Source organism: Callorhinus ursinus, unplaced genomic scaffold, assembly GCF_003265705.2.
Source record: "Callorhinus ursinus isolate GAN/ISIS: 27379988/994484 unplaced genomic scaffold, GSC_fseal_2.0 scaffold1, whole genome shotgun sequence".
NCBI lineage: Eukaryota > Metazoa > Chordata > Mammalia > Carnivora > Otariidae > Callorhinus > Callorhinus ursinus.
The window spans coordinates 115,720,918-115,748,893 of NW_027397063.1; the positions used below are offsets into that span (position 1 = coordinate 115,720,918).

The 27,976-nt window shown below is 40.3% G+C and overlaps 1 protein-coding gene across 1 annotated transcript in view; it reads left to right on the top strand.

Moving 5' to 3' along the window:
• Positions 1 to 222: 222 nt before the first annotated feature.
• Positions 223 to 27,976, top strand: part of MSL2 (MSL complex subunit 2) — a 33,405-nt gene continuing 5,651 nt past the window's right edge. Inside the window, exon 1 of the mRNA XM_025881881.2 lies at positions 223 to 2,133. Within this exon, the coding sequence (XP_025737666.1) occupies positions 1,992 to 2,133 (142 nt within the window). The 5' untranslated portion in view covers positions 223 to 1,991. The remainder of the gene's footprint in view (positions 2,134 to 27,976) is intronic.

A 27,976-nucleotide genomic window follows, 5' to 3' on the forward strand; every position in this document is an offset into this window, starting at 1 on the left:
CTGCCATCGACGCTGGCCGCGACCCTAATCTAGGAACTGTCGCCCGCACGCCGGCTGGGCGCGTGGCCACGCTGATTGCTGTCGATCTTCCCGGCTCGGGCTGTGCAAGCAGGCCGCGGCAGCGCCCTTTCGGTACTTGGAAAGCGCCGTTCCAGGAGAAAGGCCGCGAGGGCGGGGCTTGGAGCCGTGCGGGACTATTTCCTCATACAGTGGTCAGTTAGGGCGAGGAAAGGCCACCAAGGCGGAGCGCTAGCCACATGGCGCGACCCCGCCGGGCCTCAGCGTTGGCGGGCACGGAGGACGCAGTGTAGTGCGAGAAGCTTAAAGCCCAAACTGTGGAAGGATGGGTCAGCTAGCGAACGTTTCGCCACAGACCACACGCCTAAGAGGGAATTTGAGAACGTATGGGGGAGGGGCGGAGAGAACAGGCGGCTTGCACAGAGCATGCTCTAAGAGCCGTAAGTGGAGAGCCAGGCATGCGCTGTGAAGCCGGGGTGGGTTGGCAGCAGGGAGGGGCTGGCGTGAGCGGGGTGCTGTGTTTATCCGGTTTTCTGGGTGGGCGGTCAAGGCGCACGCGTAAGGGCGAAAGGCGGTGGAGTTTGATATTGGAGTGCGCATGCGCGGAGCGAGCCGGTGGCTCTGGGAGGGTGTAGAGGGGGCTCTTAGAGGAGAAGCAGGGGAAAAGGGAAGCGAAGGGAAAGGAAAGGGCGGGGGGAGGGGGTGAGAGTGTGCTCTGCGCATGCGTGCGGGCGCTAGCGACGACGGCGGCGGGGGAGTCTCGGGGATGACAGTGGCTTTGCCCGTTGGGGTAACGGTCGTCGTCGCCGGCAGGGCCTGAGGCGCCGCACAGTCCGCGGGATTTATTAAGGTCGCAGGAGCCCGGGCCCTACCGAGTTAAGAGTGGCGCGTGGAGTCAGGGTGAGGGCGGCGAGGCACGGGGGGAGGGGCCTGCGGCGGGGCCTTGCTGTGTGCTCTGGGCGGCGGCGGGGCCTGGCGGTGTGAGCTCTCGCCTCAGCTGCGGCCGGGCGGGAGCCGTGGGCGGCGGCGGCCGTCGTGCTTGGCCGAGGAGGTCTCCGTGTGTGCGGCGCGGAGAAGATGGCCGGGTAGTGAGGGGGCGGTGCTTGCGCCTGGTGACCTCGCAGTGAGCGACTGAGGAGCGAGGGGCGCCGCCGCGGCCCGACCGGGCCTGCTCCCCGCCCCCTCCCGCCGCCGTCGCCGCCGCCGCCGCCTCCGGCCCGCGCACTTCCTCCCCGGCCCTCCCCTATCGGGTGGGGGACTCTCCTGCCGGCTTTGCCACCTCAGGGAACAGCGGGGTTGTAACCACCGGGGCGGAGAGCCAGGCGCAGTCCGGGCCCCGCGTCCGATATGGAGAGAGCGGCGGCGGCCTCCGCCAGCCGCAACTGCAACATTCGCCGCCGCCGCGTCTTGGTGCACTAGATTGAGGAAGTCGACGCCCGAGCCGTCCTCCTTGCCGTCGCCGCTACCTCTGCGCCGGGCGCTGTGATGGAGTAAGGGCCCTGCAGCCCGTGCGAAGCGTGCCCGCCCCTCGGACCGGGCCGGGGCCTGCTCCCGCGCCCGCCCAGCTCGCCCTGAGGAGGTGCCTCCGCGTCCGGAGATGCAGCGAAGGCCGCCCGCCGAGCCGCGGGGCTAGACTGAGCGCCGAGTCCCGGCCCGAGCGCCGAAGCCCCCGCGTTCTTCGCTCCGAGGCTGCCTGGGACAAACTCGAACGCTGGTTTCTATCTTTCTCTTTCTCTCTTTATTTTTTTTGTGTCTGCAAGTCTCAGGGACGGAGGAGGGGCGCCAAGGCCCCATGTGTGGGAGGATTGCTTCAGCTCCACAAACTTGCACGGATTTTGGTTACTACTTTGGCCAGTGGTTCTTCTCTGATTTCCTCCGATTTGTTGCAAATTCGCCATTGTTCCCTGGCTGCTTACAAAGTTGGATCCGGAATTTCTTTTCAACCGGGAGCCAACGGTGTCGAAGTGTCTGCAATGAACCCCGTGAATGCTACTGCTCTCTACATTTCCGCGAGCCGCCTAGTGCTCAACTACGACCCCGGAGACCCCAAGGCGTTTACAGAGATTAACAGGCTCTTGCCTTACTTCCGACAGTCCCTCTCTTGCTGTGTTTGCGGTGAGACGCTTTTTATTGTTCCCTTTCAGTGCTTGTTTAAAAAAAATCTGGGCATTGGTAACAGGAACGGTTTGGCGGTGTGATGGTAGTTTTTATTAAGCTTTTGTTATTTGTGTATTAGTATACGGTCATTAGTTTCGTCAAAGGACTTTTGCCCGGCATTTCAGAAAGATAGCTCTTCTAAACCGTTTTGTACGGCGGCTTTAACGTTCAGAACTGTTAATTCGCCTCGGGTCAATTCCTTGCCATTTCTGTTGATGGTTTTATAAATGAGTGAAGTATGCTTGCATATTGGTGCTTTTTTTTTTTTCTTCAGCCTTTGCTACAAGAGCTGACAACACTTACCTTGGTGAAACGTGGTTAGGCCTGGTTAAAAAATGTACATGTGGCGTGTTTGCATTTCCCCAGACTGGTGTTATATGTGGGTAGTGGTATAATCTGATGCATCCACAGCCTGTGAACTCGGTGCAGAACTTTCCTCCGTGTTCTTCAACAAATGCTTTGACAGTTTGATGGTGAACAGTGAGCCCGGGAAGACTGATGGTACTCTTGTTTTTTAGCTGGTGGGATTTTTACAGGATTGTTCCTTGTTTTGTGGTTTTAATATGTTGTGACCTAGTAGACGGTTATTTTAGATGGTTGGTTTTTTTCCCCCAAAAATATTTTGTGCAGGGTAGGCTACTTTCAAGTTAGTTTTGAGAGGTGAAGGTATGCTAAATTGTCTAATGGAAGTGTCTCAAAGGTGCTAATAATTTGGATTAATTTTGTACCCATTATTACTTTTTAACTTTGCACCTTTTTTCAGAAAACCTGGACTGAAAATATTAATATGAGGGAAATGGGAACTGTCAAAAAAGAACCCAACACAACAGTGCTGTACTCCATTTCGTATTATTTTGCCCCAAGTTTTGAGGTTTTGCTGATGCACTTGTTTAGTCAGAACTTGAGAAATTCAGGCATTTCAGGTTTTCACTTTAATCTTAATTAAAAGAAATTTTGTGGCTGTAGTGGCTGAAGGAGGATACGGTATTCATTTGAGAATCTTGCATCATTTTCTGAATAGCATTGGGGCAAGGCACTGAAGGGGGTGCAAAGGAGGTGGAGATTGTGTTTTTTGCATACCAGGTACTTAATCTCATAAACATTTAAGTAACTGTTAGAATGTGATTAAGTGCTGCTGTGACTGGTAACAGACACTTAACACCTTTAAAGGGAAGCACTTGCCCTGGGCAAATCACCACTGCCCTGGGCCTCAGTTTCTTAATGTGTAAAATGAGAGCTTTGGGTTAGATTCCAGATTTCCTTTCAGCTTAAATTTTAGTACTCCCTTACCCCACTTCCACTTTTTACGGAGTGCTTCTTTTTATGTCTTAACAGCTTTTGATATTTTTTGAACTGAGGAGATAGAGCTCCTATAACTTCCTTTTCAACAAACCTTTCTTTTGGGGGGGATTGCTACTCTTGTGATGTATGGGAAAGAGGGCAAAGGGCAGCCCATCCTAGCCTGCTAGAACAGCAATAGCGAGTGATGTCATTATCCAGGTAACACTCAAAGATCTGGTAAGTCTCCTTTTTACTAGGGGCATGGGAATTAACTGCCTAATTTAAGGGTGAAATGGTAGTTTTGAATCATGTAGATGCTTGGGATTTTAAGTTCTTATTAATAGCTTCAGGATAGTTGTGATCTAATTGAACATTTTTCCAAATTCTAATGTGGGTTTAAAAAAAATGAAATTAAAGATAAAGCTACATTTAAAAAAACCCAGTTGTAGCTTTTTTTTAAAAAGCCAATTTTGGCAACACAAGGGGAATTTTTCTGACAGTGGGACTTTGCCATTATTATTCCTTTTTGTTCAAGCTGCTACTGCATCCTATGGAAAAGATTTGTGGTTTCTACTTTTACCCTAATTATAATTGAGTAGATGGCATAAATTTCAGCAGTCTGGATGTAGGTTCAGGCCTACCCTCTCTGACCGACCGCCCCCCCATCTCTTTGTACATAAGTCTGTGGTTATCAGGAGATATTTGAATTCAGTTATTTGAATTCAGAGCCAACATTTAATCATCTTTGTATCAGGTGTTGTCCTAGACTCACTTTTTTTCCTAGCTGAAAAGCATAAATACACTCAAATTAATAGGGCATGTGCAATCATATTTCATGAAGATAAGTACGTAAAAGTTTAATTCTATCTTCGTGCTGTAAATAGGGAGTTTGTTTCATCGGGTCCTCTGAAGTCTGATCCAATCCTACCTTTTCAGTCTTACATTTAACTGCTCTCATATAATTTCTGTGCTTCAGCCAGGCTGATGTTTTTGCCTTTTCAAACATACATGCCCTGTGTCTACCTTCTCTTTTCCCCGCCTTTATTCTCTGAAGTCTCTTCTGCCTAAAAATACTTCTTTTCTCGATGGTGTAACTCATTGATTTCCTCCCTCCTCAGTGAATTCTTCCTTGCTCACTGCAGCAAAAAGTTACATTTGTCCTTTGAACCTCTAACCGTTTGTCCCAGTCATAGGCACTTAGAGCTCTTTGGGTGCTGCTTTCATATCTAATTCTTCTGATATCTTAGGGAAAATTTTCTATTTTTTTGTACATTTTTGTGTTCCTCCTGCCAGTCACTTGCCTGTTGGTGTTTGTGACAGACTCAGAGAAGGAAAATGAGACTCTACAAACTTTGCAGTTAAGTTCAGATCTTGTTTCTTCTACTTTAACTTTTTGGCTCAGTTTCCTTTACCTACAAAAGGGGATAATTATACCTTCAAGTTTGTTTCTCTACATTTGTATTATATGTGGGCTTATTTTTTAAGTGGGGAAAAGCCTGTTTAACCCATGAGATCAAGTCTGTGGACTTGTTGTCTGGCACATATTAGGATGTGGTATCTGGCACATACTATGTGCTTAATATCCCACCCTTGTACAGATGTAGAGAAAGGTAGGAGGTGAGGGAAGAGACTGTACTATTGTCAGATCAATTATTGTCAAACCTAGATTATTCACTGGAACTATGGGTTTTGTATCATGGTTCTTTGAAATGTTAATTAGCTGATTATCACTGTTTATCAGTTCTTTTGTATATTTAAACTGTCTGAAACTTCTCGTGCATGGGATAGCAGTGCTCCAGAGAATTACTGTACTTTCTAGGTCACAGAAACAGTGACCAAGACAGTATTCCTGTGGGTACTATTTTTGTGTCCTTCCTTTCCCCTTGTTCTAAATGTTGGACTTTATCATTTATCAGAAAGTAGAATTTCTTTTGCTGGCATGAGATTTGATAAATTCTGTCCTAGGGATTTTAAGTTTTTCATTAAATTTTTAAGTCCTCAAACGATAGAACAAGTTTGGTATATAGAATCAAATCCTGTTAGAACTGGAAGGACATATTAAGTGGAAAAATATTAGTCTTTGAGATATTTGGAGTCCTGTAAGTTTATCATGTTTGAATCTCTACTAAGGCATATGGATATTTTTTTTGATGTTTTAGTTAGAAACAAGGTGGTTCTGACTTGGATTTATTGAATTGTTGTGAAACCTTTTGGACATCCAGTTTCTCATGGGAAGTTGGGGTACCTGGGTGGCTCAGTCACTTAAGCATCTGCCTTAGGCTCAGGTCATGATCCCATAGTCCTGGGATTGAGCCCTGGGTCGTGGGGGAGCCTGCTTCTCCCTCTGCCTGCTGTTTCCCCTGCTTGTGCACTCTCTCTCTTAAATAAAATTAAAAAAAAAAAAATGGGAAGGGGCTTTGATTAATGTTTCCCACTGACCTGGGGTTAACGTAGACTGATCAGGTTTTTGTTTTAAATGTTAAGGACTTAACAAAACCCTATCATCTTTTCTTACTATTTGTATTCTTATTTTCCACTAGAAAGGAGGTAGTTTTTTGAGGGTGAGAGCCTTGCTTCTTCTCTTGTTCACTCTTTTAGTCTTGTACCTGAGAGTTACTGGCTCAACAGGTATTTGTTGACAAGAGAAAGTCCCAAGGTGCAGATGTATTCTCAGAATAAAGCATATGCCTTAACTTTAAATAGATTAGCTCTATGAAAAATTACTTTTCATTTTCCTTTTTTTTCATTTGCCATTGTTTATGGACCCACATTGGAATTAGTGGGGTGTATGATCTCAAGAATCTTTTCTAGTTCTAGAATTCTGATTCTCCTCTTTTAGCAGAAATACTTTTTGACTGAGCAAACGATTTATAATTAACATGAATGAAATGTGAACACATAGTTTGGAGTGACTTATTTTAAACTAATCTTTTAGATGGAAGCTAAATTAGAAGGCCATTTGAACTTTTTAAAGATTTTACTTATTAGTACGCAAGAGAGCGAGCAGGAGCGGTGGAGGAGGTAGGGAGAGGGAGAAGCAGACTCCTGCTGAGCAGGGATCCTGAAGTGGGGCTGGATCCCAGGACCCCAAGATCATGACTTGAGCTGAAGGTAGATGCTTAACTGACTGAGCCACCCCGGCGCCCTTAAAAGGCTATTTGAATAATTGTACATAAATGTTATGTTAATGTTTTATACCTACATTTTTTCAAGTGTTTATTGATAAAGAATTTATTTTTATGTACTTATCACTGTAATTAAAATTTTTCATTGCAGTGAACATAAAATTTAACTGCTCTAAAGTGTATAGTTCTGTAATGTTAAGTATATTTACATTGTTGTAAAACCAATTTTCACAACTTTTTCATCTTGCAAATCTGAAACTATATCCAACTACCCTCTGCAGCCCTGGTAACCACCATTCTACTTTCTGTCTGAATTTGATTATTCTAGATACTTCATATAAGTGGAATCATACAGTATAGGTCTTTCTGTGATTGGTTTATTTAATTTAGCCTAACGTCCTGAAGGTTCATCCATGTTGTAGCATGTGTAAGGGTTTCCTTCCTTTTTAAGGCTGAATAATATTCCATTGTGTGTGTCTGCCACAAATGTCCATTCATCAGTTAATGGACTTTTGGGTTGTTTCCACCTTTTGGCTCTTGTGAATATGCTGTAGTGAAGTGGGTGTGCAGATAACTAAAGACCCTGCTTTCAGTTCTTTTGGGTGTATACTCAGAAATGGGATTGCTGGAATTGTGTACGGTATTTCCATTTTTAATTTTTTGAGGAACTTCCTTACTGTTTTCCATAGTGGTTACACCATTTTACAATCCCACCAGTAGTACAAGGGTTCCAGTTTCTCCACATCCTTGCTAGCACTTTTTTTTTTTTAATGGTAGACCATTCTTATGGGCATGAGGTGATGTCATTGTGGTTTTGATTTGCATTTCTCTAACGATGTTGATTATCTTCATATGCTTGCTGGCCATTGTGTTATTTTTGGAGAATCACTATCATTTTTTATCTTGAGAACTTACTCGTTATGTTCTTAATCTGTTTTAAATGCTGGACTAGAAAGATGAACAAGACACATGGTCACTACCCATATGTTGTTCAGCGTTACAAAGAAGACCGAGAAGTAGATCAGCAATTATTGGGGGAAGTGCTGTGTTAGAGGCATTTATATTATACCAAAATTTCAAGCATCATAATAGAACGCTTGTAAGTTTATTGCATGTGTAAAAGTTGCAGAAATTAACCATAAATGAGTTTTCCCCTCCATATAACTTGCTTTTGAATAGCTCTTTGGATCAAAGTTTAAGTGAACCTGATTGGTGTTAAGCAGTTTGGTTTACCAGGTTTTTTTCTTGGGACTTAAGTTCACCTGTTCTCTCTGGGAAGAATTCTCCAGGGAGCATTTATTTGGTAGGCTGGTAAGGAAGAACAGTAGTAATTTGAGAGAGTACATGAGAGGGGGGAGGGTTAGAGGGAGAAGCAGGCTCCTCGCTGAGCAGGGAGCCCAATGCGGGACTCGATCTCGGGACTCTGGGATCATGACCTGAACCGAAGGCAGTTGCTTAACCACCTGAGCCACCCAGGTGTCCCTGACTTTTCTCTTTTTAAAGATTAATATTTTTGTTCCCTTATCAGGAAATTAACTTAGATAAATTTAATTACTGTATATCTGGCCATTTTTCTTATTTTTTCTTGCTCTGACTCAGTCCATAATATTTTAGCATAATTATTTTCATTCACTGCCTTTGTACTCCAGAAACTTCAAATCTGCAGAGTTAGAATATCTCGTTTTCTCAAGTTGTTTTAATCTGGTTTTCTAGCTAGTGTATTTTGTTTGCTGACTTTAGTTGTCAGCATTTGTCCATTTTCTTTATTGTTATAACGCATAGAAAATGTGCACTTAAAATGCTGTCTGGTCTCAAATTTGAAAATACATTTTCTGGCAAAGTTGAGTAGTTTTGAAATTCTTTATGTAACAAAGGCATACCTAAAGTGGGGGTGGGTGGTCAGTGTATAACCTAAGGGCTTTTGAACTTCTGTCAATCCTGCTAAATGTCATTCCTGCTAAATGTCATTTCTTTGAAGCTTATGTCTATCTGATGTTCTGAAATTTGGGACTCTGGTCAGATTTAATATAGAAATCCAGGATCAGAAGGGAGCATTCTAACTCAGGCATCCTTGTGATTTCTAAATACCCTCTACAGTTAATCAGTTGGCTATCCGGCCTGTCACTGAACATATTCAGGATATGACATAGGATATCATATTCATCAGAAGCTGGGGCTGTCTCAGGTATCCCTTTGTGGTGTCATTGAGCTTACCAGCTCAATTTTTACATAGGTCTTACAAGGAAGATGTTACTAAATTACTCTTTATGATGAGAATTTCTGCCTAAAGCTTTAGGCAGAAAGGACCATAAATCAAACAGCCATTTCTTCACATCATATAATCTTTTCTGTATCATTCTTGAAAGTTAATCCAAGCCTTTCTGGAATATCTCTAGGGTAGGGTTCTAAATTAAATTCTACTCTACAAAATAACCGTATCATTGACAAGTTTTTAAAAACTTTCTTTCTAGAAAGTTCTTGCTTCCGCTTTGCCTAAGTCTCTTTTGTAATTGTCTGCCACTGATTTTTTTGTTGTTGTTGTTCTCTGGAACAATTCAGGAAGCCTTTGATAAAATTTTAACCTTCTACTATTGGAAGACAGTTTTCATGTCTTTCCTGAGAAGATAAGCATCACTAAATTACCTGTCCTGGAAGCATCCTGGTTTCAGTTTCTTCTAAAAGTGTGAACTTTTGTGTACATGCCCAGTATGGGTGGATGGGATTATCTGCTTTCACAATTGGGATAAATTACTTGATTTCTTTTTGTTTCATTTGTGAGATGAATGTGTTGGACTAGAGCAGATATTTGTTTGTGAATTTGGCTCCCAGACATTTTTTTTGCTTGGTTAAAAATTTACTGTGTTGGTGGTCAGCATTTTAAAGTCTAGAGTTCATGTAAAAATCCAAATTTTAGGTATCTCCTGGAAAATCATAAGGTCTGGCAACAGTGGATCTATGTTCCCTTGTGGCATGGCATCTCTGGCTGTAGTTGAGAGGAGGTTTGTCTTAGGGGTGGAGGTATGTCCTCTCCAGATTACCCTTGGTCCTACCTAACTTTTGTCATATTTACTTATTTTTTAAACTTTGGATGCTTGCTCCTGTAGGCATTTGGATTTGTAATCCTCAGGAATGGGAGATTTTGTGAAGTCTCTTGTTGTGTCCGAGACACTGTCTTGAGCCATAGAATTCTATAATGTTGGGATCTTGAATTAGTTTGTAAAACCTTACCTGGGTCAGAATCAAGATTGCTTTATTTTGTTATGCAGTCAGAGAACATTTGTTGGTTCACAGTATTTCTGGTCAGTTAAAACATTTTCACAAGTTGGTTGATAGTGTTGTCCAAAACTATTCTTATGATTATCCATTTTGTCAATTTTTGAGAGGTGTTGAAATATCTTAATTATAATTATGGATTTGTCGGTTTATCTCTGGAGTTTTATCTGTTTTTGCTTCATGTGTTTTGAAGCTCTTTTATTAGGTGCATGCAACAATTTTGAATATGGAATATGGTTAAAATAAGTTCAATTTTTAATGTTCTGCTCTACTAATTCTGTCATCTGTTATTTCGGTGTTTGCTGTTCACTGATTTTTCTGCTCATTATGGGTCATATTTTTCTGCTTTTTTGCATGCCTAGTTAATTTTGACTCAAAGCCAGATACTGTAAATTTTACCTTGTTAATATTTTACCTTGTTGATGGATATTTTTGTAATGTAAGTATTCCTTGTTCTTGGGATGAGGTTAAATTACTTGGAAAGAGTTTGCTTGTTTTTGAGCTTTTGTTAGGTGGGACCAGAGCTGCCTTTAGGGACTATTTTTTTCATACTACTAAGGCAAGAACCTTCTGATTGATTACTCTATTTGATTCATCCCTTGTGAATTAGGAATTTTTCTTACTCTTAATGATGGTAATAGGTGCTGCCTCTGAGTTATTAGGGATTGTTCTCTTTGCTCCTTTCTGGGGGTTCTTTCTCCAGCTTGAGGTAATTTCCTCATATACATGTGCTAATTACTACTCAAAGGACTTGAAAGAGACCGGGTATAACTCTTAACTATAGAGAACAAACTGATGGTTACCAGCATGGAGGTGGGTGGGGGGATGGGTTAAATAGGTGATGGGGAGTAAGGAGTGCACTTGTGATGAGCACAGGGTAATGTATGGAAGTGTTGAATCACTATATTATACACCTGAAACTAGTATTACACTGTATGTTAACCAACTGGAATTAAAAAAAAAGACCTATATTATTTCTAGCTCTCTTTCCCTGTGCAGCTATCTTATCTCTAGTACTCTGGAGAAATCAAGCTGTCTTGGCCTCCCAGCTTTGTCTTGTCAACTCAAAAATACAAGAATTCCAAACCCTAAATTACATTCTCAATTTTTTATTTTTTTATTTTGTTTTTATTTTTATTTTTTTAAAGATTTTATTTATTTGACAGAGACAATGTGAGAGAGGGAACACAAGCAGAGGGAGTGGGAGGAGAAGCAGGCTTCCTGCTGAGCAGGGAGCAGGATGCGGGGCTCGATCCCAGCATCCTGGGATCAGGACCAGAGCCGAAGGCAGACACTTAACAACTGAGCCACCGGGGCGCCCCGCATTCTCAATTTTTTAATCTATGTTAGCATTAATGAGTTTCCGAACAAGATACATCATTTTATTTTTTTTTTAAAGATTTTATTTATTTATTTGAGAGAGAGAGAGAATGAGAGATAGAAAGCACGAGAGGGAAGAGGGTCAGAGGGAGAAGCAGACTCCCTGCTGAGCAGGAAGCCCGATGCGGGACTCGATCCCGGGACTCCAGGATCATGACCTGAGCCGAAGGCAGTCGCTTAACCAACTGAGCCACCCAGGCGCCCAAGATACATCATTTTAGAGTAGTCACCAAAATGCATTTTTTTAACATAATTTAAATAAGATGTAGCCCTTGTTAGTTAGAAGTCAGAATTTGTAGGTTTTATTAAAATGAACTTTATAATATAATCTTTAATAAAATGCTGATTACATTTTTTTCCTTAAAATTATTTTATCACATTTCCCACTTAAATGATTAGAAAAAATACCCAGGAGTTCTTGTTACTGTAAAAGACGGCATCAAGGCAGAAAAGGTGAAAAGTATCTTCAGTGGTTCCTAATTCTGATTCTCTTTGTGCATAAGAATTACATGAGGAGGTTTTTAAAAATGTATATTCCTGGGCAGTTTCTCCAGAAATTCTGGAGGAGGCCACATAGGTGATTCAGTATTAACCCTGGGATGACAGTAGTGCTGTCTTGGAATTCTCCTCGTGCCAGGTTAACAGGTGCACTTAAAAAAAGAACACGTGCCAATAAATATAAGCAGTGCTGTGTTAAGCAAGTTTCTTGACAGTATTCAGTTTTAAGACACTGACGTGTTTTGGGATCACTGTCCAAGAGAATATGAGGACAAACCTGTTTATGCCTTCTGGTTCAGTGGAACGCTAGTTGGGAAATTTGGAACTGAATTTATATTGATTAATTTGATTAATGTTTGGTTGTTCAACTTAATTGTGACTAACTGACCAGCCTGTATTATCTTATTGGTAATAATTTAATATGAGACCAGTATTGCTTTGCTAAAATATGAAAATAATGGAATATTACAAAAGTGCTCTGTAACCACAAAACACTATAAAAGTCTCCCTTAAGTGATTATTAAGATAAATGACATCTGACTTTCTCTTTTAATTCTTATTAGAATATGAAACGAGGTATGACTTGAGCTTATGACTGTGTTGTGGTTCTGAGTGATTATACATCATCCATTTAATAATCTATGGTGTGTTTGGTTTTTTTAGTTTATAATAGTAGTTGACTGGTGAAGCTTATTACCTTTATAAACTATGACATCTCCAAGAGCATCAGGAAGTATTTTTCATAGTTTTAGGTTAACCAAAGACAAAGTTAAACTGAAGTTTAACCACTCAGATGTTTGGTAAACAACTTGGTTTGAGTAACATTCATACTTTTAAAAATGCAGTGTTTAACTGTTAATTTTCATTTCACAGCAGACTAGTTGTATTTCTTTTCCCAAACTGGAAACACAGATTTGTGTTTTTTCATCCCACCATTTCCCTGGCATACATATATTTAGCTGTCACTGGTATCATTGTAGTAGTACTTTGTTACTTAAAATGATGTAATTGATATAATGAATTTTTTAATAATTACTTGGTCAGGTGGCCAAGATACTTCGTTCTGTATCACCATTTTTATTTTTTTAATTTTTTTAAAGATTTTATTTATTTGAGAGAGAGAGAATGAGAGATAGAGAGCATGAGAGGGAAGAGGGTCAGAGGGAGAAGCAGACTCCCTGCTGAGCAGGGAGCCCGATGTGGGACTCGATCCCGGGACTCCAGGATCATGACCTGAGCCGAAGGCAGTCTCCTAACCAACTGAGCCACCCAGGCGCCCTGTATCACCATTTTTAGTGACTTACGCATATCTGTCATATTATTTCCTTCCTTATTTTTAATAAAAATGTGTATTTTTCTGTCATACTAGGGGGCTAATGGTGGGCTGGTGGTCTAGGGCGTAGCAGCTTAAATACTGAGAGAACTAAAAATTTCTTTGAAACCTTCTTTGTCCTTTGAACCTGTTACTATTTTGAGGCATGTATTTGCTTTTTGGTTTACTACTAAAATAAATGTGTGGAAGTTTAAGGGAACATATTTAAGTGATGCTCAATCAAAAGACCTGGATTAGGAATCTGTACTAAGAGGAAAATGGTGCTGTCTTAGGAGAGTTGTTCTCTGGTCTCAGATTCATTTCTCTTTGACTTGAGCCCATTATTATTTATAGTAGCACTCATGCTCATGAATTTTGCCTAATGAAAAGATTTTTAAGAGGTTTAGCCTTCAACATACGGCACAGGGTTTTTGCAAGACTAAAAACAGGCTTTTTAAGAAGAACAGTTGTAGGGACGCCTGGGTGGCTCAGTCAGTTGAGCATCTGCCTTCCTCTCAGGTCATGATCCCAGGATCCTGGAATCGAGTCCCACATTGGGCTCCTTGCTCTCAGCAGGGAGCCTGCTTCTCTCTGCCTGCCACTCCCACTGCTTGTGCTCTGTCTGTATTGATAAAATCTTAAAAAAAAAACTCAAAAAAGTTGTAATTGTCCAGAACAGTCAATTCCCTGTGCTTATTGCTAAGTGATACATATGATCTTTTTGTGGTATTGTCATTTTTGTTCTTAACTGAATTCAGAGATTTTTTTAAAAATTTTATTATGTTGTGTTAGACACCATACACTACATCATTAGTTTTTGATGTGGTGATCCACAATCCATTGTTTTCATATAACACCCAGTGCTCCATGCAGTACATGCCCTCCTTAATACCCATTACTGGGCTAACCAATCCCCCCTCCCCCCCTAAAACCCTGTTTGTCTCTCAGAGCCCATAGTCTCTCATGGTTCATCTCTCCCTCCAATTCCACCCCCCCCATTTTTCCCTTCCTTCTCCTAATGTCCTCCATGCTATTCCTTATGTTCCACAGCTAAGTGAAACCATATGATAATTGACCTCAGAGATTATTTTCTTGTATATATCTAGGAGATATCTTCTTAGTTATTGTTTGAAAACATATTTTACATCTTTAATTTTGGTGCTGTAATTCAGAGATGTAAAAAAGGTCTGAGAATCCTTTTTTAAATGGGAGTGGTAGGCTCAAGCACAGTGCTTGGCATATAGCTGAGCCTCAGAAATTATTTGCTTAAATGAGGAAAAGGAAATGCTTTCTTAAGTGAAGATAGCCTAAAACATTAACTCTTCATTTGGAAAAGGTGGAAAATGGAGGTACTTAAGATATTTAAATCAGTGGGTTGAATTATGGAAGGATTATTTTTGAGGCCCTATGTCAGACTTTTGACACTGGTAGAAGTATATTCTCCCGCTCTGTGTGTGCCTTGATACTGCTTTTGGAGACTGAATCCAGGCTAAACCATCTCATCCTTATTATAGGAATTTATTACATATTTACTTATGTTATACATATATGTTACATGTATTCACACATTTAAAATATACACAGAATTGCCAGTTAAGGTTTCTAATGCTGCAAATTCTTAGACTGGTATGTAATAGCCTGAGCTTTTTCATTGGAATCTCTTTACAGAGAAGATGGTACAATTTTATATAGCTTATGTGTTTGCTTGGAACATTTAAGGTTAACTTTAGAAATTGAAGTTGGTAAATGGAGAATCCAGGCAGGACTCTTGCAGCTCCAGTTTCTGTGCAGTAAGGATTTCCTGACCCTCACAAAACTATTGTTGAACGTTCTCCCCTTTGACTTTCCCTGGCTCCCGTTCCCTCACTATCCATTATTGCCAGTATCCATTCCTGTTTCTTCTTTTCCCCAAAAGGTTGTACATCTTATGGTTAATTATTGATTCTCCTATGGCCCAATTTTAGTGATCATTCTTTTTGATAAATGGAAGGAAACTAAAATTGTCTCTGTGCATGCCGTGGACTTAATAGCAGAAGTAGGGATGGTGCTGGTATAAAGAACTCTAGGTTGGGAATCAATAGATTCTGCTTCTATTCCTTATTGCCAGTAACAAGCTATTAATCTTGTGAAAGTCTTATCTTGGTTAAAATGCAACAAGTTAATTTCCAAGGTCACTCCCAATTCTAATGTGCTTTTTATGATTCATTGTATATTTATTAGGTCCTTGCTTATGTGCCAACACTGGTTTAAAGATAAAGAGATAAACAAGTTTCTGGCCTTGAATAAGTGAGACCCAGTGAATGGTGGCAATATAATGTGATAAGTGTTGTAATATATTGGAGAATGTGCTAAGTGCTTTTTTGAACAAACTGCAGGGTAAGAATCAAGGAAGGAAGAAGGACATTCTAGGAAGAGCAGTTCACAGAGGAATGAGTAAGCATTGCATGTTTTGGAATGGTCAGTAGTAGGTGAGAATGAGTATGAAGTTTGTATGGAATGGAATGGAGTATGGAGAAAGCTTAATGGTATGAAGTTTTGGGTGGGGAGGTTGGGTGGAGGCCAGATTCTGAAAGGCCTTATATGTCTTCCAAAGACTCTGGATTTTAAAGGCTGCTTGAAGGTGGTGTGTGTGTGTCTGTGTGTGTTTGGCAGTTTTTACGCCTTTATGAGGGGTTTTGAAAAGAAAGACATAAGCAAACTTGTGTTTTAGAAACATTATTTGTGATAGTGTGGAGGGTGGACTGATTGGAGCAGGTGATGTCGAGGCAGGAAGATGTTAGAAAACTTGCAGTATTTGGGGTGAGAAATGATGAGGGTTCAACTAAGGTAGTAGTCATGGGAATAAAACTTGAAGGGTGACTTAGAGGCTATATGCTGGATGTGGAATTCTGGTGAAGAGTCTAGATAGTTGGTACCAAGCTTATCTAGTTTGATTTCTGGGTGAATAATGTCAGCATCCAAGAGAATAAGGGATGCAGGAGGAGGAGCAGGTTTTTAGGTAGGGGTTTAGGGGAGGTATGTTTATTTTTGCTCATTGAGTTGTCTGTGGGTGATCAAAGGAGACATAAAATTTCTAGTAGGCAGTTAGATAAGTGGGTCTGGGGTCAGCAGAGATTTGAGCTGGAGGTAAAGATTCAGAAGTCACCAGTTTATAAATGGTAATTGAACCAATTTATGTGCAGATCACTCTGGAAGGACTGTGTGGAGCGATTTTTAACTTGGGGTGTCTTATCTTTCCAAAAAGGTTCATGATCCCCATGAGATTCTGTGCAACAGTTTGTGTCTTTGCATATGTATATAATCAGATTCTTGAAGGGGTCTGTGACCCAAGATTACTGTGGAATACTGGAATAGAGTAAGAAGGATAGATCTTAATACAGAAACATGGGGAATACTGAAACTAAGGAGAAAGTAGAGGAAGAGGATGTAAAAGAGGTGGAGGAGACAAGTGTTAGGGGAGAAGGAAGGAGAGCATTTTAAGGAAGAATGAGCAACCAGAAATGCACATTGGTTTGGGATTAGCAATTTTTACCGTCTATTAGAAGACTGAATCTAGGGAAATACTTTACGAATACCTGGAGGGTACATTGCTATCGGGAAGGAAGGTTGAAGGTGAAAGTAGAGGGTATGAATACAGTTAGGTGGGTAACTGAAGGGAGGATTGGAGCCAGAAGCAGTAGAGGAGGGAAGGATTATCTTGGAGGAAAGAGGAAAAGGGTATAAATGGGTGTGTAAGTGTGTGTGTGTGTGTGTGTGTGTGTGTGTGTGTGTGTGTGTTGGAGGGGAGTGGGTGTGGGGAGAATGGGAGGTGGGGAAAGAGGGAGAATATTTAAATATGTAAAGCCTTTGGTAATTTGGAAATGTGAAAATATGAGGGGAAGTGGAAACATGCAAGTATTGGATTTTATTTTGTAACTTAACATAGAAAATGTCAACATACAAAATAGAGCTCTAATATACCTATCACCTCAACAATTAATGATATCCAACCTTAAGACTTTTGATGCATTCTTTATAGGTCTTGCTATAAAATCTTAGAATCATCAAATTTTAGAGCTGGAAAGAACCTAGATACTTAGTCTCTTTATAGCTTTAAGAAATAGAGGGCCAAGGCACTTTTAAAGGCACAGCATTATTACATTTTTTTTTTACTCAAAATTGATGAGATTTGGACAGTTACAGAATTAACTAATTATAGTGGATGCCCTGTATGCATTACTCAAATCCCCACTTCAGGATTGAAGGACTTCATTCTGTTAATTACTGGGAATGTTGCTGGGGCTGTCAAACCTCCCTGGGAATTGCCCTTGGCTTGAAGAGAGCCAAGCCAGGCTCACATCCCCTTGGGAGTAGCCTCCGTCTAAAGACTAGTCCATTAAAGACCTGGCTCCCTTGCCCCCATCATGGGACATCTCTGAAGTGCCATCATAGTTCCTAGCTTCACTCACACCTTCCAGTGGGGTCATCTGAGGCCTTTGTTGTCATTATATTCCAGTCTAACTTGTTCTTCCTCTGCTCCTTCCTTTCTCTGCTTGCAATAGTCCTGAGTGTGCCCCAGGTAAACTCCCAGGACACTAAGCTCTCTCCGGAGAGTTTGAGTGCTGTGGAACCTGACTTGGAATACTGAACTTTAACATTTCTTTTGAGGGCGCCACATGATCCCAGGGTCCTGGGATGGAGTCCTGCATTAGGCTCCCTGCTGAGCAGGGAGTCTGCTTCTCCCTCTGCCCCTCCCCCCTGCTCTTGGGCTCATGCTCACTCTTTCTTTCTCTCTCTCTTTCAAAAATAAAATATTTAAAAAAATAATAAAATTTCTTTTGATTTGTAATGGATCTACTAAACTTTAAAGGATTAACATCTACCAGTTTTTCATGTTTCTGAGACATACCCAGGCAAATGTTGATAGAATCATGTAATAATATGATAAAAGAAATTTTATAGTGCCAAACATAACAGAAAAAAAATTGATCATTAGGACATGTTTTAGGAGGTAACAAAAAGGAATGAATACTTTCTTAAACATGTTGAACAATCTTGTCATTTAATTAGCTTCTTTCCCCTTGCCCCCTGTCATTCATTGTGTTTCTGCTTTTTATTGCCTTTTGTAAATTAAAAGTTGACCCCCCCATTCAAGGTCACACTCATGTTTTCATTGATTTTTTTCTTGAGAATATTTAAAATATGGCCACATTTTTTTTTTCCTTTTTTGGTCATGCTGTAGAGAATGGAAACCTATAAAGTATATTTGAAATAAATATGGTTAGATTGAGTCTTCATACAAAAGACTTGCCCTCATGGTTCAGGAAAAATGTGCCTAGCAGAATCCAAGACTGCATTCCTAAACAGAATATTTGATTTTCTGTCTGCAGCATTTGAGAGTGCCTTTTCAAGATCAAATGTGCCACCTGTCATGAGTCACATGTTTTGTCATTGCTATAAGTTACCATCCTGTTTTGGATCCAAGAGCTTCAGAGCAATGTGATTTGGCTGGCAACAAAATTCTTACTGCTTTTATTTTATTTTATTTTTTTTTTTTAAAGATTTTATTTATTGGGTTGCCTGGGTGGCTCAGTGGGTTAAGCATCTGCCTTCGGCTCAGGTCATGACCCCACGGTCCTGGGATCAAGCCCCACATCATGCTCTCAGCTCCGTGGGGAGCCTGCTTCTCCCTCTCCCTCTGTTGCTCTCCCTGCTTGTGTTCTCTTTCTCCCTCCCTCTCTCTCTGACAGATAAATAAATAAAATATATATTTTTTTGTTGGAGAGAGAGCGAAAGAGCACAACTGGGGGGAGGGGCAGGCAGAGGGAGAAGCAGGCTCCCCACTCAGCAGGGAGCCTGATATGGGACTCTATCCCAAGACCCTGGGATCATGACCCAAGCCGAAGGCAGATGCTTAACCGACTGAGCCACCCAGGCATCCCTCTTATTGCTTTTAACAAAGCTTCCGTAGTCAAAAGTGATTGAGGGAAGGCTTTAGAGTCAGTAACTAACATAAGTGAACCTAGAAAATTCCTACTTAAGAACTTTTTTTTTGAGTACTTTAACCAGTACTTTAAGTACTATTAAGTTTCTTTAGTAATGATTTTAAGAAATTCTCATGGAATATAATGATTCCATTTTATCAAGCAAAGTTTTGTCATTTATTCTTTTCCTCCCTTTCCTTAGAACTTTAATACGATTTTCTGGTAGCTTTTTATTGTCTAATTGGTTTCAATATGGGTCCACTTGTTGGGAAGCAAATTTAGGTTGTTGTGGAAACATTTAATTAGTATATAGGAATGTATCTTTTATGATATCCTTTCTATTTTATGTTGCTTGCATTATCAGCAAAAGCAGAAAACTGCTTCCTGTCTTTTGTAGTATGCCACATATTTTACATCTGATGGGTTCTGTACTCTTTTTATTTTTCTCTTTCATTATTTTGGTAAAACTGGTTGAGAGATTATTACAAAGGTTGATCTCCCCCCCACCCCAGATATTTTCCCATATATCTGTATATATTGTAACTATTTAAGTATTGTAAAATTTATGTGTCCTTGTGGATTCCTTGAGTGTTTAATACTCTCATTTCCAAGAATGCTTCTTGGAGAACTGTTATGATGGTTTTATTTTATTTTTTTATTTTTTAAAAATTTTATTTATTTATTTGAGAGAGAGAATAAGAGACAGAGAGCATGAGAGGGAGGAGGGTCAGAGGGAGAAGCAGACTCCCTGCTGAGCAGGGAGCCCGATGTGGGACTTGATCCTGGGACTCCAGGATCATGAGCTGAAGGCAGTCGCGTAACCAACAGCGCCCCTGTTATGATGGTTTTAATCATTACCCATGGCCTGCCTATGTGCTTTTTTTACCTTCTGATAGTGGTATTTCAGGATGTTGTTCATGTGAGTCTTGGCTAATTTTTCCTGATCCTCAAGTGTCATCTCAGATACAAGTAAGGTTTATGTAAAATTACTTGCATTATTTGAGGTTATTGATTAGGCAGTCTTTGTTGCTATAATAGAAGCATTTCAGGGGCGCTTGGGTAGCTCAGTGGGTTAAGTGTCTGCCTTCGGCTCAGGTCATGATCCCAGGGTACTGGGATCGAGCCCCTTCATCGGGCTCCCTGCTTAGGGGGAAGCCTGCTTCTTCCTCTCCCACTCCCCCTGCTTGTGTTCCCTCTCTCACTGTGTCTCTCTCTGTCAAATAAAATTTTTTTAAAGATTTTATTTATTCATGAGAGAGAGAGAGAGAGAGAGGCAGAGGGAGAAGCAGGCTCCCAAGGAGCAGGGAGCCCAATGTGGGACTCAATCCCAGAACCCTGGGATCATGACCTGAGCCGAAGGCAGATGCTTACCTATCTGAACCACCCAGGCACCCAAATAAATAAAATCTTAAAAAAAAAAAAAAAAAAGCCTTTCCAGGAGTGGGAATTCTGGAGAGGAGATGGTGGTAAATACAGAATGTGTTGGTTCTGATAAATGCTCTTTATGTGCATATGGCATTTTACTTAGAATTATAAGATACATTTTTGTCAAATGCCAAAATTAAGCCATTGAGATAGTTTAATAAACTGTTTTCCATTTTTAATTGTTTTCATTTTACTGAAATTACTTTCATTGGGATCATTTCTTTTCCATATAAACTCTAAAATGAGGATTAATGATTCTTCAGTTCCTTTGTTGTTATTCGTCTAATTTGTCTATGTTACATTTTAACCTTTTGTAGCTTTTGCCATTGTAGATTTTATTTTATGATCATTATTACTGCCAGTTCCGGTATTTACAGGATGATTTTTTAGTCATTAACAAATTTTGCTAAACATTTGAGTCATTATCAGTTTTACTTTTTCTTGTGTCCCCTCTCCACACCCCCTACACTTAATTTCCTCCAATAATCTGGTGAAAATATTAGTGGAGTTAAATGCTGTCACAGTTAAAATGGAGAAGCAGAAAGATCTTCCTTTGGACATGAGTAAGATCTGATTTACTTGGTAGTCTATCGTGTCAACATAAGATTTATAGTATGGCCACTTTCACCATTGGTATTTTGAAGTGAATGGATTGCCAGTTGCTTTTTAAAAAATTGGGATCAGTTATGTATTTCAGAGTTTGCCGAGAGAGTAATGATATTCTTGTTTGCGTATGCTAGGGAGAAGTGCATTTTCCTTGAATGTAGAAGAGGCGACCTGATTTGAGACCTCGTTACAGTTGGTTTGCTTATTTATTTTGGCGCTGTGGGTCTTTCTCTCAAACTTAAACTGCTCTGATGCAGTCAGTGGTTCTTGTCTGTGGTAGGGGTAAAATGCATGGCAGCCAATCCAAGTACTAGCTTTGGTATACTAATACTGTAATGATTTGAACGATCTGTGTTAAATCCATTTAATAATGGGGAAGTTCTGTGGCTAAAAAGCATGTTTATTCAGAAAAGTATAATTTATAAAATGTGTTTTTGATAGCTGAATTAAAGCCCTTTTCTAGTGCTTTAAAAGTTAAAGCTAAATATGGTTTAAAAATTATTTAAAAATTGTTGATTTAGGTGTGATAATGGCATTGTGGGTTGCAGAAGAAAATGTACTTTGTAATGATTTATACTGATGTATATATAGGGGTGAATTGATGTCTGGGACTTGTTTGAAATACCTAATGAAAGGGTAGATGAAGCAAATGTAGCATAATCTTGATAATTACTGAATCTGGGTGATATATATGGAGGGTAATTATACTATTTTCTCATTTTGTCTGTTTGAAATTTTATTATAGTAAAAAGTTTTACTGGGGCGCCTGGGTGGCTCAGTTGTTAAGCGTCTGCCTTCGGCTCAGGTCACGAGCCCTGCATCGGGCTCCCTGCTCGGCGGGAAGCCTGCTTCTCCCTCTCCCACTCCCCCTGCTTGTATTCCCTCTCTCGCTGTGTCTCTCTCTGTCAAATAAATAAAATCTTAAAAAAAAGTTTTACAAAATTAACATTAAAAAAATCTGATATTAAGTATCTTAAGTAAATTAATTACCAGCAGCTGCGTATTCCCAGAATTGCTATTGTGGTAAACTAAAACTAAGACTTGGTCTCAAATTATAAGTGACTGATTGGGGATGGAAAAAGTTAATGAGAGAGAGAACAGATAAGGAATTAGTAACTTTTTTTAGGTGAGGAGTAAAAATATTTAGTCTTTAGTCTTTTTGGGTCAATATAGCATCATTTAATATTGTTTAAGGCACATAGTTTCAAATTCATTTAGTTACAAGACAACTTGTGTTATGTAAAGGAAGAAATTCCTGTGATACATTGCAGGCTAAGGATTCAAGGCAATGCAGTGAGAAATTATTTTGTTATAAATATTACATTTTATTATTAATTTATTTTTTAAAGATTAAAGTAGAGAGCCTGACACAGGGCTCGATTCCAGAACCCTGAGATCATGACTTGAGCCAAACGCAAACACTGAATTGACTGAGCCACTCAGGCACCCCTCACACTATACATTTGTAAAGTCTGAGATGTTTGGGTTGTTTTTTTTTTTTTTTTTTTTTTTTTTAAGAGAGTCCGTACGCGGGGCCCTTGGGTGGCTCAGTTGTTAAGCGTCTGCCTTTGGCTCGGGTCATGATCCCGGGGTCCTGGGATCGAGCCCTGCATCGGGCTCCCTGCTCGGTGGGAGGCCTGCTTCTCCCTCTCCCACTCCCTCTGCTTGTGTTCCCTCTCGCTGTATCTCTCTGTCAAATAAATAAATAAATAAATAAATAAATAAAATTGCATTAAAAAAGAGTCCGTGCGCTGGGGGGCGGGGGTGGAAGGGTGTTGTTGGGCAGAGGGAGAGAGAATCCCTAATAGGTTCCACACCCAGTGGGGAGCCCCTCGCAGGGCTGATTCCAGAACCCTGAGGTCATGACCCCAGCAGAAATCAAGAGCTGTTTGCCCAACCGACTCAGCCACACAGGTGCCCCAAGATGTGTTTTTTTGAACAGGTTTATTTTTTTGTACTTGGATGTGAAAGTATATGGAATATGATATAAGGTAAAACTAAACTCCTCAAATACTCCCCAGTTTTTACAGTACAGTCTGCCAATGAGTGACACACTTCCCCTTGACTCAGATTGCCCACCCATTTTATTTTCTAGGATAAGATGTATTTTTACAATTCTAGAAGTGTTATGTAACATTTCTTAATTTTGCAGGGAGGAGTTTCCTTAGGGACGGACATATAATAGATATAGGCTGACACCCAGCTGTTAAAGAAATCTATGAATCTTCTAGAGGGGAGGGGGGTGCGGGGATGGGTTAGCCTGGTGATGGGTATTAAAGAGGGCACGTTCTGCGTGGAGCATTGGGTGTTATGCACAAACAATGAATTATGGAACACTACATCAAAAACTAATGTATGGTGATTAACATAACAATAAAAATTATTAAAAAAACCAAAGGGCTACAATAAAAGCAGCAATATTGGGGTGCCTGGGTGGCTCAGTTGGTTAAGCGACTTCCTTCGGCTCAGGTCATGATCCCAGGGTCCTAGGATCGAGTCCCACATCAGGCTCCCTGCTCAGCAGGGAGTCTGCTTCTCCCTCTGACCCTCTTCCCTCTCATGCTCTCTATCTCTCATTCTCTCTCTCTCAAATACATAAATAAAATCTTTTAAAAAAAAAAGCAGCAATACTGTTAAAAAATCTATGAATCTTTTACTTTCTCCCTCCTATCACTGGAGCTGCCTTTGTTATGAAGTGTAAAGAGAACCCTTTGGGAAGCCTTTGAGGGTTAAGATGGTTAGCTGAGTGCATAAAACAAGTTTGGTATAGGCATCTTTAATGGTGGGTTAAAGTTTCAAATATTTGTGTTGGGGAATGGTTGGGCAGTCCAACAGGTAATGAGACTGGGTGATTGAAATTCTTAAGAACTCAGTAGTGGTGGAGTTATAAATTGATAAATGAGAATGTGTTTTGTAGCCTCTTCATTTCTCAGTATTAGGCATACTCTACTAATACCTCAGAAATACAAAGATGTGTACGGTGTAAATCCTTTAAGATGCTTGGTAGTTTAGGGGAAGTTTTGGTTGAAGTGACTGGTGAAAAATCAGTGATAGAATGAAGGCAATCCTTACTTACCACTTAGTTTGTACAATTTGCAAATCATTAGGGGTTATAAAATGATGACATTCAAATTACATTGTTTCATTTATTAGCTGCATTTTTTCTGTAAAGAGAAACTTTCCATCCATGATTGGGTTACTTGGTGGTATAATTCATATATACTTAAATCAGAATAAACACTTGATGCTAGCTCTTTATTTACCACTTTTCAAACCAGTGAGCTGATTCACTGGCATCTTGAAATGGATTTTCCTTCCTTTTTTTCTTCTTCCCTTCCTCCTTTACATCCATCCATGAACTCAGAGATTTGAACTTTTTAGATATGCTTCATTCCATTGCATTTATGCACGCTCAGATTTTCTTATGTTTGGCCAGCAGGAACCTCTTCTGGTTTGCTCCTAAGTCCCTTTAACACAGTCCTGATCTTTGATAGTTTCCTTGCTTTCTGGTATAACAAGGTAATCAAAACTCATCTAATTTATGTCACAGATCTGGAATCAGTTATTTGTCCAAGAATCTGTGATTCCTTTGAACAGGAAATTGTTTTTTGGTACATTATCTGAGTTCATTACTACTGGGGTTAGTCCCTTGCTTCCAGGCTTTTTCAGTATGTTGTGCTAGGAAATACGCATGTTTAAGATGAAAACATGAATTCATACTGACAAATCCAATTGAAATTCCGAACTACAGGATTTTTTGCTTAACGTTTTCTATCTTACAACTTCTTTCTTCCTACCAAAAAAAAAAAAATCCAGAATTTCGAGGACATCGGCATTTACTTTATCTGACAGTAGACATCAACACCTTCATGGTAACTGACATTACCATCACCAGTGTCATTACTGAAAAACAAAACTAGGATGCTAGCTAGGATCAGTTTTCTGTGTTACAAAGTCATTTAAAATAGTTAATCTCGGGAAGCCTGGGTGGCTCAGTCGGTTAATTGTCTGCCTTCCGCTCAGGTCATGATCCCCAGGGTCCTGGGTTGGAGTCCTGCGTCAGGCTCCCCACTCGGTGGGGAGCCTGCTTCTCCCTCTGCCTGCTGCTCCCCTTTCTTGTGTTCTCTCTCTCTGACAAATAAATAAAATCTTTAAAAAAAAATAATCTCTGGTTATACCATCAATTTTATATAAAATTAAAGTTACTTTGCTTTTCATTTTTATGGGTTTATTTATTTTTTAAGGGTTTTATTTGAGAGAGAGCACAAGCAGGGGAGAGAGGCAGAGGGAGAGGGAGAAGCAGGCTTAGGGAGTCCGACATGGGGCTTGGATCCTAGGACCCTGAGGCCAGGACCCGAGCCGAAGGCAGACCACCTGAGCCACCCAGGTGCCCCTAGGGGGTTTCTTTTAGAATTTTAGTTTGTTACATAATTATGTAAAATATTTATATGGTTTGAGAATTAAAAGCTGCAAAACACGTTAAACCCAGAATAGTCAACCTAGTCCTTTCCTTTTTTACTTTGTTCAGTCTCTCCTTCCCAGTACATAAAGTATTTTTTTAAACTTAACGTTTTATTCATTTAAGTGCATACATATGGGGGCTCCTGGGTGGCTCAGTCGTTAAGCGTCTGCCTTAGGCTCAGGTCAGGAATGGGATCAAGCCCTGCATCGGGCTCCCTGCTCAGCGGAGACCCTGCTTCTCCCTCTCCCACTCCCCCTGCTTGTGTTCCCTCTCTTGCTGTGTCTCTCTTTGTCAAATAAATAAAATCTTAAAAACAAAACAAAAAAGTGCATACATATGTATCTGTTTTTTCATATCCCCTACATCCTGCCTTAAATAAAGTCAAGGGTACTCTAAGAATTCCTGTATTAGGTAGAAGGTTGGATTACATAACTATTGGTGCTTAAGTTTGTTTTTTTTTTAAGATTTTAGAGTTGTGCAACCATCACCCTGATATGATATTAGAACATTTTCATCACTGCTGAAAGTTCATTGTGCCCACTTAGAGTTCTGCTCCTGGTCCCAGCCCTAGGCAACAACTAGTTCTGCTTTTCTGTCATTTCTAGACATTTTATATAAATGAAATAATCCAATAATGTACTCTTTTGCATCTAGCTTCTTTCACTTAGCATGCTTTTGAAGTTAATCATATTGTAGCATGTACCAATAGTTATTTTAATTGCTGAACAGTATTCCAAATATGAATATACTACATTTTATCTTCTCACCAGTTGATGGACATTTGGATTGTTTCCAGTTTTTGTTGTGAATAATGCAGCTATGCATATTTCACATACATTTATATGGACATATATTTTCATTTTTCTTTGAGATGAAAGCTCCTTGAATTGCTGGTTTGTAGAGTAAATGTATGTTTAACTTTCAAACTGTTTTCCACTGTGATATACGCTTTTACATTCTCACCAGTAATACAGAAGGGTTCCAGTTTTTCCCCATTTTTGCCAACTCTTGGTATACTGTCTGTCCATTTTGAATTTATCCATTCTAATAGGTGTGTAAGCAGTGTGGTAAGGTTTTACTTAATGATATTGAGCATATTTTTAAATGCTTATTAGACACTCTTTTTGATGCAGTGTTTATTCAAATCTTCTGCCCACTTTTATTTATTTTTTCCCGAATCCTTTTATTTAGTTTTTTTTTTCAATTAACATATAATGTATTATTTGTTTCAGGGGTACCGGTCTATATCATCAGTTTTACACAATTCACAGCACTCACCATAGCACATACCCTCCCCAGTATCCATCACCCAGCCACCCCATCCCTCCCACCCCCCTCCACGCCAGCAATCCTCGGTTTGTTTCCTGAGATTATGAGTCTCTTATGTTTGTCTCCCTCTCTGGTTTCATCTTGTTTCATTTTTCCCTCCGTTCCCCTATGATCCTCTGTCTTGTTTCTCAAATTCCTCATATCAGTGAGATCATATGATACTTGCTTTCTCTGATTGACTTACTTTGCTTAGCATAATACCCTCTAGTTCCATCCACATTGTTGCAAATGGCAAGATCTCATTTTTTGATGGCTGCATAATATTCCGTGTGTGTGTGTGTGTGTGTGTACACAGACACCCCATTTTCTTTTTTTTTTTTTTTTAAAGATTTTATTTTATTTGAGAGAGAGAATGAGATAGAGCATGAGATGGGGGAGGGTCCGAGGGAGAAGCTGACTCACTGCTGAGCCGGGAGCCCGACGCGAGACTCGATCCCAGGACTCCAGGATCATGACCTGAGCCGAAGGCAGTTGCTTAACCAACTGAGCCACCCAGGGACCCCAACACATCCCATTTTCTTTATCTGTTCATCTGTTGGTGGACATCTAGGCTCTTTCCATAGTTTGGCTATTGTGGACATTGCTGCTATAATAAACATTGGGGTGCATGTGCCCCTTCGATAACTATGTTTGTATCTTTTGGTTAAATACTCAGTAGTTCTTTTGCCCACTTTTAAAATTGAGTTGTCTTTTTATTGATTTGTAGGAAGTGTTTTTAATATGTCATGTTATAAGCCCTTTATCAGATAAATGATTTGCAAATATTTTTTCCCATACTGTGGATTATCTTTTCATTTTCCTTTTTTTAAAAAAGATTTTATTTATTTATATGATAGCGTGCACAAGCAGGCAGAGGGGTAGGCAGAGGGAGAAGCAGACTCCTCACTGAGCAGAGAGCCTGATGTGGGGCTTGATCTCAGGACCATGACTTGAGTCAAAGGCAGATGCTCAACCGACTGAACCACCCAGGCACCTTTATCTTTTTGTTTTCTTTTTTCTCTTTTTTTTTTTTAAAGATTTTATTTATTTATTTATTTGAGAGAGAGAATGAGAGATAGCACGAGAGGGAAGAGGGTCAGAGAGAGAAGCAGACTCCCTGCTGAGCAAGGAGCCCGACATGGGACTCGATCCCGGGACTCCAGGATCA